The sequence below is a fragment of the Nylanderia fulva genome, unplaced genomic scaffold (assembly GCF_048542155.1).
Source record: "Nylanderia fulva isolate GAGA-0341 unplaced genomic scaffold, ASM4854215v1 Scaffold6, whole genome shotgun sequence".
Classification (NCBI taxonomy): Eukaryota; Metazoa; Arthropoda; class Insecta; order Hymenoptera; family Formicidae; genus Nylanderia; species Nylanderia fulva.
Window position 1 is genome coordinate 5,903,859 of NW_028190698.1, and position 9,759 is coordinate 5,913,617.

The window sequence follows — 9,759 nt, forward strand, 5'->3', positions numbered from 1 at the left end:
CGCTTTTCGATCGACCGACTCTCCTGAAGACGACGCTTATCGGCTCCGCGCGCAAGTAGACACAACCATCGCTCGTCAGCCAGATAGGGAAATGGCTCGCGCTGCGCTCCGACACGGCAGCTGTGCGAAAGCCTAGATGATTGATCGCTGACACTCCCGGTACTGTCATTACCGGAAGTGTCATGTAGATGATTCGTCTCAAGACCGATTAGGATAAACCTTTTCGCCTCGAACAATCTATTTGCAATATTTCAATCCAAATAATATATGCCTTTAAAGTGTCGCCGTTTTTTTTTTTTTTTTTTTTTTTTTTTGTTTGCACACAAAGGAAACTATTTTCGCGATCGAAAACGCGAAGGAAAATTCTTTCTAGCTATTTCGCCACGTAAATGTAAAAAAAAAAACTCTGCGCCTAAAGCAATTGAATTTCTATTCAATTAATGAACGACACAAGCAGGAGAATACGGAGAATAAATACAATTTCGAAATTAAAACAGCACGGTTGTAGGAAATTTTCGAGTTGCGTTGAATCGGGATTCTGTTCTCAAGTTGTGTACGAACTCATTTTCAGGTGTCTAAAATTTATTGGTTTATGTCGAACTTTACCGAGTTTCTGATTACTTGTGAATATCCGATTAGTTTCGAGCGTAGGAAAATAAATGGATTACCGCAAGATGTGGAAAATGAGGACTTTTCGATTTAAGTCTTATCCTTTGGGTAAAGAATCTCTTTAGGTACTTTTTTAACTTCTTTGCGTAAAAAAGTTATCAAGGCGGGTATCGCACGCATTTATTTATATTCAAAACTTTATACTTATAATATGTAATATACACGTTGTAAGCAAATCAAAGTATTAGTTCTCACTTTTCAAAAGTACGTAATAATATTTTTAAAATATTCTGAATGTAATTTTTTCTTTTGCAATGTATATTGTATATGTATATTATCTTTTATTCTGCTATATTTTTTCTATAATTTTTCCATGTCATTTGTTTTAATATAAATTGACATATATAGCAGAATATATATATAAATCTTGAATATATATTATATATAAATCTTGAATTTTATTCTCTCTCTCTCTCTCTCTCTCTCTCTCTCTCTCTCTCTCTCTCTCTCTTTAGTGAAATTAAATCAAATTAATTATGCTGCTTTATTTCGACCAAGTACATTACTAATTGCCTCGATAAATGTGGGTAATTTAACGATACATTTTCATGCATATTAAAACATCTCAAAATTGAACAACTGCATTAATTGCACATATAATTGACTTATAATAGTGGTATAGAAATATGTTGTTCAGTTAATGTACCTTAAGAGAGTAACTTTTGACCACTTTCCCGCTGCATTGCGCATGGAAACCTCCGTGCAAACGATGACAGAAATGCACTTTGGTTGTGTGTACTTAAGTGAATCGTTTCTCCGAAACTTCCCGAGGACTCGTGACACAAACTTACGAGCATTGGGCTCATGAAGTTTAACTGAAGAGTTTTTGCATCAAGAACTCTTTTCGAGAATTTCACGGCCTAGACCTCACGCACTTTTTAGGTCGCGACGGATGCCTTCAATCCCTTTAAGGGGCTCTTATCGAAAATCCATAAACGATACCTCACATAAGCCGTTCTTACGCTTACATTGCATTTATAAACGCCACGTAAAAATCTGATTCCGTTTACGAAAGTTTTATTCGCCAAGTTGCTTTGTATATATATTTCATATACAAATGTACGTTTCTGGAGCAACTTTATGTAAGTTTTTACTCGACATTCATTATGTTGTATATTCGTGTGAACTTACTACGGAAGAGACACTATTATACGGAAAGAGATTTTGTATTTCTTATCAGATTCCACTTTTAAATTTTTTTAGTAAATCTAGTAAATATACAACACGAAACAAAAAGAAAATAAATTCTGAAATAGTTAAGCTACATATAATTGAAAGAAAAATGTTTGATGAATATTTCGTATATGAATATATTTTACAACGTGTTTAAATGCGCATGAAAATGTATTACGTATGGCGCAGCACGCGATATCAATCGTTAGAGATGGGGAGATTATATTCATCATTTTTTATGTTCAAGTGGAATATTCCAAAAGTAATATCAACGATTGCTATCGAGAGTGAGCCGCTTTCCCTGGAATCCGAATGTTCGCGATTTTGCCACCGTTCGCAAAACTCTCGTACATTTTCGAATAAATTTGATGGAGCAGACTGGGGAAAACGTACATGGTGAACCACGACGATTGATAAGCGACCAAAAGAGATTTCGGCCCTCCTCAATTTTCAAACCTGTCAGAGCTTATTCCACTTTAGTCCCTTCCACCGTTCTCGGTCCCTTCCTACTGCCGTTACAGAAATTCATTCTCTTTTCTCGCCCGTAGTAATTTCATTTCGTTCACACCCGGTTTTCCGCGGGCGGCTGGTTGCTTGATTCGTACGTATTACTCCCTGGGCCGCGGTCGACAGAATTGTTTTTAGGAAATTGACTTTTCCACCCGACAGAAGGAACAATGCCCCGCGGAGGAAAATCCACTGACGTTCCACTTAATGGCGCTCCCCTTCCCGCCAGAGTTTCCATTCTAAAAGGGATTTCAACAGTTGACATGCGTCGCCTTGCCAACGAGATTTAATCTTGAACGGGGAGAAAAATGTCATTTTACGCGAAATTCATCGCCCAATAATCTATCATATTTTAAATATCTTTTTCTCTTAAATATAGAACCAACTTTTCTCAGGCAACAGGAATGAGAGAAAAGAGAGAGTGTGAGAGATGCAATTAATTTTTGTTTTTGTTTGTTAGTTTCTTTTTATTTTTTTATCATTTATGAACTTTAAAATAGAAATTATATTTAATTTTTGTTCTCTTGTAGATTTAAGAAACAAAAATTCAATTTTAACCAATCTTATCAAATTCATTAAATATATGAAAATTTATGTTTTCTTCTAAGATAAGAAAATATTTCATAGTTATTGAGAAAGCATTCTCATTTCATAATTATATATTTAAATTCCAAAAGATTTTATTTCCCAACATGATTTTTAAATCTTTATTCATAATTCAACCGCTTGCTGTATATATAATTTAGAGTTTTAGAAATAATTCGTTTATTCTTCTCTTGAATCGTGCATAGAACACTCATGGATTAACCAAAATATTGTTATTGTTACAAGCATTACTACGGAATATATAGTCGTGTGTGTACATATGTGTGTATACAGCGTGATTATACTTTGGATTACAATAATATTCGCGTATGACACATCTGTCAACGTGTCAACATTAGAATCATGTTCGTTATCTATGCGCGCTTAGTTTTCATAGTTACATTTACAGCCAGTAATGTGCCAAACGTTACAAGCCGAACTAAAATCAACTGATTATCGGCGACATATTTCTCGATGAATTTGATATCTATTCACCAGATTTCGTGCGCATTTCTGTCCAATAGACATGTGTCGCTATTGCCGCTCTGTTATTGATTATAAACGTGTCGATTTTGAACGTAGCGCAGCATAATGATGACGTTTTAATGATACAAAATGTAACGCAGAATGTGTGTTTACTAATCAATATCCAGTGACATCAGGCACCACATTATCCAATTCCTCTCTTCCTTTCTTTCTTTTATTCATAATATACTCTGTGCCGCTGTACAGATTTTGTATAAATTATTTAACGTAAAAAAATAAAGTTTCAACAAGGACGATACGCTGATACGTGCCATCGTTCTGTGCAAATAGGGACCACGTAGCGCATATAAATTCTGCAAAGATACTAAAAATTCGAATGCAGTGTAGAGAGAGTTTGTGGTAAAAATGTTCAACTTGGAAAAGCTTCCTCTCTTTTATTGAATTTTTTTCTATTTTGCGATATGATGAATAATAAAAACTATAATCCAATTTTAATTTATAGTTTTAATTTTAAATTGCTATAGAAAATCTTTTCCAAGAAATTTTCAAAAACGATATCTTGATCTATCAAAAATCATTCTTCAACTTTTTTCATAACAAGATACTACGATATTATAGAAAATTCTCTGTTTTTCTTCGTTCATATTTATTAATTGTATTATGCCATATTTTTTAGCACATAAAATTAATAAAATAAGTTTTTTATTTATGGGTAATATAAGACACAAAAAGTAGAAATGTTACTAAATTAGGAAGATTGAATACAATATAAAGAAAGACTTATGATAGCAATTTGATGTATTTGTCAATATATTACATGAATATTTGAGATATATATTATATAGAACGTCTATCATATACGTTAATACTGAAAATAATTCAATTATATTTCGTGACTTGAAATTAAGCCTTGTCAGAAAGAGAGATCGCTTTATAATAATAGTTAATATTCCGAAAACTGCTCTTGTCCAATCGTGATGAGAAATAGTAACCTTTTTCCTAACATATGTTGCAGTAACCTCAGAAAACGGAAGCGACTTGAACACGATGACGTTTGTGACAATACTCAGCCTGGGCATGCTCCATCTGCTTCTGAGATAGTCACGGCACGTCTGAGACTACGAGAAGGGAGCTCACGGGCGTCGCATGATAAATAGCACACTAGTCAGCAAGAGGAGGGGCTGGAGGAAGAGACGACGGAATTTAAGGACCGCGTATGGATGGCGCAGAAACAAATAATATTGTTAAATTGATAATTACTCTAATATTTTTTTTTTCTCTCGTCTAGTGCGTTGAATTTTTGTTTTAAGATAGATTTTCTTTTTAAGAATTCTGCATGTTCCCCGGGTTTTCGTTCGTTAAGATTCTTGACAGCAATGTAGTATATAGTAACTTTCGATTAGCGATTCGTTTTTCAACTCTATGAACACTATGGTGAAATTAGAATCAAAAAGACGCGACATTTAAAATTTGATACTGCCGATCACGAAATCCTAAAATTGTTGCCGTTTTTTTAAATCATTATTTTGTAAGACGCGTCCGTACTTACGCGCGAATTGTTTCTCGTTTGTCTTGTCAATGGACAGAGAAAAGAGAACGCGATCAGCGCGCGCATTAAAGGCTAACGTTGCATTCCAAATTGTACTGGCGGAGAAATCCGGCGAAATAACCACGCATTTAAATCCACTGTCGAAAGACTTGTTGCGACGCGCTTTACAGCACGATGAAGCGAATACGAAAAAGCGAATTAATCGCGTTCGATTATTGCCATGACGCTCAATTTGAGATTTGCACAAAAGGGATTCGTCCACGAATAAGAGCGACGAAGAAGGGAAAGGATAAGACTTTGAAGTCTGTTGCACATATACATGTCTGTAGGTGCTTGTACAGTCCGCCTCTGAAGGATTTGCGATCCTTGCCGCGAGAAAAAGAGTGTGTGTGAAAGAAAGAGAGAGAGAATGAGAGAGAGAGAGAGAGAAAAGTGAAAGATGTTCTCTTCCGCTACATCACTGACAAGAAGGACCCGAACCGGAGAGATCACACAAAGGAAGAGAAACGGGATAAAGCGGTGCGAAAAGTTTTCGCATACCGAGCGAAGAGAATTCTCGTTTCGCGAAATCGTATCTCTCTTGGTACCCGAGGTAACAACGCACTCGATGTGCGCATTCGAATATCTCCCTGTTACACTCGCCTAGGACGAGCATGGCCGTCATGCGATGGAGAGTCCATTTGTCTATTGTCCAAACGCTCCCGGGCTCGCTCGCGTAGGCGGATCAATGTCGCGAATTTCGAAGCGGAGGACTCTCTGGACGCGCGCGCGAAAATAGACTACTGTGGATCTGTCTTTTTTTTTTCTCTCCAAGTTCTCATTTTTTTTGCTTTTTGCATGCGAGAACTACGTGGCTGTTGCTGCGGACGAATGCGGCTGTAAACGAGCAGGTATGTATTTACGATCATTTAGTTTTCAATCCCTCTTCCGGATTCGCTTTTGTAATAAGTCTGTCGCTCGCTATTTAATAGCGAATACGCTATACAAAAGGGACATATTTTGATACCGCTGTTTTTTTGTATTTATTCTGGTTTTTTTTTGTTTAATGCAACGGGATATACATTTTATTTTTTTTTTTTTTCTGCTTTTCCATGGACTTTGAAATGTAACGTTTAAACTAGGCAGATACCGATCTCTCCGACGTTTGCGCCGTAAAGTTTTTGGACGAGTATTTCGAAACTATTTGCAAATATACGACGTCCTGTCAAGCGTATAATTTGAAGGTAACCGATCGGTAGGAGATCGATTTATCGAAGAAAGGAGAGGAGAAAGTAACGCGCTTAGAAAGGCCTGGCCCGAACGTTGCGTTTTTCATTCTTCCCCTTCTCGTCTGTCTTCTCTTTATTAAACGGACGATAAACCTCGTGAGCGATTCCGCGCGTTTATGCTTCGCTCTTTTATTCCGAACACAAAAATCGCGTTTGTATTAACTCTTATCCCTCTCTCTCAAACGCAGGACGTCTCTTCCCCTCTTCTTCTCTTTCCTTTTGCTCTTGCTTTCCGCGTGCACACAATAGCATTTGGTTCGATCGCCTACAAATCTCCGCGACATGATGCGTATCGACGTGAAACTGCATGGAAAGCATCATGCTTATTTTTCGCGGTGAGATACGACGATTTCCGATTGGTATGATAAATCGTGCCAAATCGAGGAAAATTGTGTCGGACGTGCTAATAATTTCGTGCCACGCTCAAAAGGAAGATCGAGTTTCAATATTCTCGAAGTGCACTCTTCGAGAGTTGTAGGATTAATAATTTATAGTGATACTCGCGCGTAAAAGTTATTTTAACGTTTTATATTTGTTTAATTTAAAAAGTACGTAAAAACGTAGTAACATACATTTTAACAATAATGTTAACATTACATTTTTAAATTCGATCTATTCTCTTTTAATTTACAGAGTGAAAAAAATTTTTTAAATGTTGCTTTGTAAGGATACATAATATATGAATTAAACTGTTGAGTTATTTGATGTAAAAATTTCATTTACAAATGTTCATTTTTTTTTTTAAATGTAATTTAAGCAGAATTTATTATTTTAAGAACAGGCTGATCTTTATGCCTGATGTGAAAAGAGCTTTTGTAATATTAATAATCAGATGAAAGAGTTCGATTTATTTTATTGATATTTTGCGATACTTCCAAAGAGAAATTAAATATAAGAACTTCTCCTAAAATAAAATTAAACTTATAATTTGATATATAACATTAGAAGTTTCTATGACATATAGTAATATTTTAGTAATATATATAAAATTAGAAGTTTCTATGACAAATAGTAATATTTTAAGTTGGATCATAATTGTATATTTTTAAGTTTCTTTATTTTTAAGATCCTTTGTAAATCATAGCGTTATATTGCTTTTGGGCATTATATTTTAATTTAAGATGTACATACTTATTTTTATCAGATTTAATAAACTATTGCATGTAGAACTACCGTTTTTTTGCCGAGACACACACACACACACACACACTGATTCCAGTTATCTTTACAGACTTATTTTGAACCCGTTGAAGACAATATCTCGTTGCGGACGTTTTCATTTCCCGACGATCGCATTCCCCACAATCAGATCGAAGAATTTCCACGAACGCGCATAAATACATCCTTTTGGTGGTGCTCGCTCCCTCGCGCGAAGATCCTGTGCGCGCGCGACTTCTAAAATTCATTGCCCAAGCACAGCGAGTCTATAGACGAAACCCACAATTAACCCGGGCCGAGATCTCTACCGCTCTCACCCTTTCTATACAACTCGATTCCAGGCGAAGTCTTAGAAGGCGCCCGTACTCGTGCAAGCTCGAAGTTTGCACGAGGAATATATACGCGCAGGCAAGCAGGTACATCCAACCACTAAGGAGATAGCGTGTACCGCGCTGGAAACCCGTTACGGTGTTTGTGCATCTCGTCTGTGTGTGTGCGTTTGTTTGAGATGGTGTACGTGGCATGCGGTATGCTGGGTACGTTGGTGCCCGTGCACGTCCGTATACATCTCGAGGATAGTTCCTTCCTCACACAGGCGCGACAAAGGAAACGACGTTTCAGCTAACTGAAACGTCGTCGCCGTAACAATCACCACCTCTAGTCTAGTCGGCTAGACTATCCCTCGCCACCCTCAAACCCCGTCTCTCGTTTCGCCTCGCTCCTATATTTGCCACCTCCCGTGGGTCGCGCGAGTTTCGTCTCCTCGGTCTGTTGTGCCGATGTTGAAAGCCGAGCTATGGCAGAGCGAGAGCACCGCGAGTCTGTACTTTGGCGGCTGCGGTACTCTCTCGTGGCGCTATTCGCCGCTATAGTGCGACTTGGTTGCCGTAGCTGATTCAAAATAAACTTTGTTTCGCCGCTCTCGCTGATACCCACCTGTCTGACTGGCTAGTTGGCTTGCTTACTTGCTTGCTTGCTTGCTTGCTTGTCCAACCACTGTGTACGTGATCGCACTCGTTGCTGACGAAAGCTCTTCTCCTCCGTACACCTGGAAGCAGCCATTCTAGCTCCCTCCGCTTCGTTATTAATGCTTCGATAATATTTGGCCCGATCTTTTGTTCCCAAATTAGCTATACGCATTTGCGCCGGGTTAATGAACTTTTCGTAGTAGTCTTCTCATCTTTTTTTAGATTATAATAGATCTGAGCAAATAATTAATGGATTGAAAATGCTCATTCTCAAGTCTTATCAAGTCTTATCACGTGTCAATCTTACCTAGGTATGTTGTTTCCAAACGTAATCTGAACGTTGTATTTTTTTTTAGAAGTTTCTTCAACCGCATTATGAAATTATGTCTTTGCGTTTTTGGTTGCAATTAATAGCATTCGAAGCAAAAAGAATTCTATTGATTTGTGATTCGATCGTATAATACTCTTCGTGTTTACTCCGTAAATACATAAGACATGATAAATAAAAAAAATTAAATAGTCTTAACAAAAATAAGAATGTAAAGAACGAAAGCGCATTCTATGTTTCTCATGAATAATCTTTTGCTGTTAAAGCATCTTTCCTCATGATTGATATTCATAACGTTGCCATAGCGTATACAAAAGCATAATTTGCAATTCGTATACATATACGTAAATAATTTTGCAATACATATTGCGCAAAATAGAAAAGAATAAACTTCGTTGCATTTGAGAAAATTTATTTTTGCAGATGATATATTTCGTCTTATTCGCATATATTTCCGTAGCATATTTGTTATTGTATCTTTTTTATAAAAGCAACCGCTTTGACTTCGAGCGCAAGCAAACATTCTAATATCTCTTTATCGTATTTTCCACAATATTTATATCGATAAATAAGAACAAAAGCATTTTGCTCCATTTTATTCATAAATTTCACCGTTGCTTTATAGATGTACTCGGCAATATACATAGAGATGTATTTTCTCTGAGTAAACTATCTTGTTTTACAGAGTTTTACAGAGCCTTCCTTCGGAAAAATTTTTCTAGGAAACATTTTTTAATATTACAGTTTTCCTTGTTTTATTAAAATTCGAAAATTAATATTAAAAAACAGGTTATTTACATTTTTGACGATTTGTTGGCATTTTATTAAGTTTTTCATTAACGTCATAAAATCATAAGACATTACTATGAAAAAAAAAAAAAAAAAAAAAAATTAAATTAAAATAATATTTTTGTTCCTGGAAAACTCTTTAAAAAAACTTGACAATAGAAAATAGAGAAAAATATACAGTAATCCTTCTCGTCATTTATTTTGCAGTCTCATACGTGTTTTTCATTCATATAAAATAAAAAGAAAGTAATGGTGAAAATGCATTTCCCTCAATAAACC

General features: G+C 36.1%; 1 protein-coding gene across 1 annotated transcript in view; it reads left to right on the plus strand.

The window, feature by feature from the left end:
* The window catches only part of LOC114940614 (uncharacterized), a 139,644-nt gene extending 130,254 nt beyond the window's left edge, over positions 1–9,390 (plus strand). The window contains exon 6 of the mRNA XM_029315338.2: positions 4,436–9,390. Within this exon, the coding sequence (XP_029171171.1) occupies positions 4,436–4,521 (86 nt within the window). The 3' untranslated portion in view covers positions 4,522–9,390. The remainder of the gene's footprint in view (positions 1–4,435) is intronic.
* Positions 9,391–9,759: the final 369 nt, after the last annotated feature.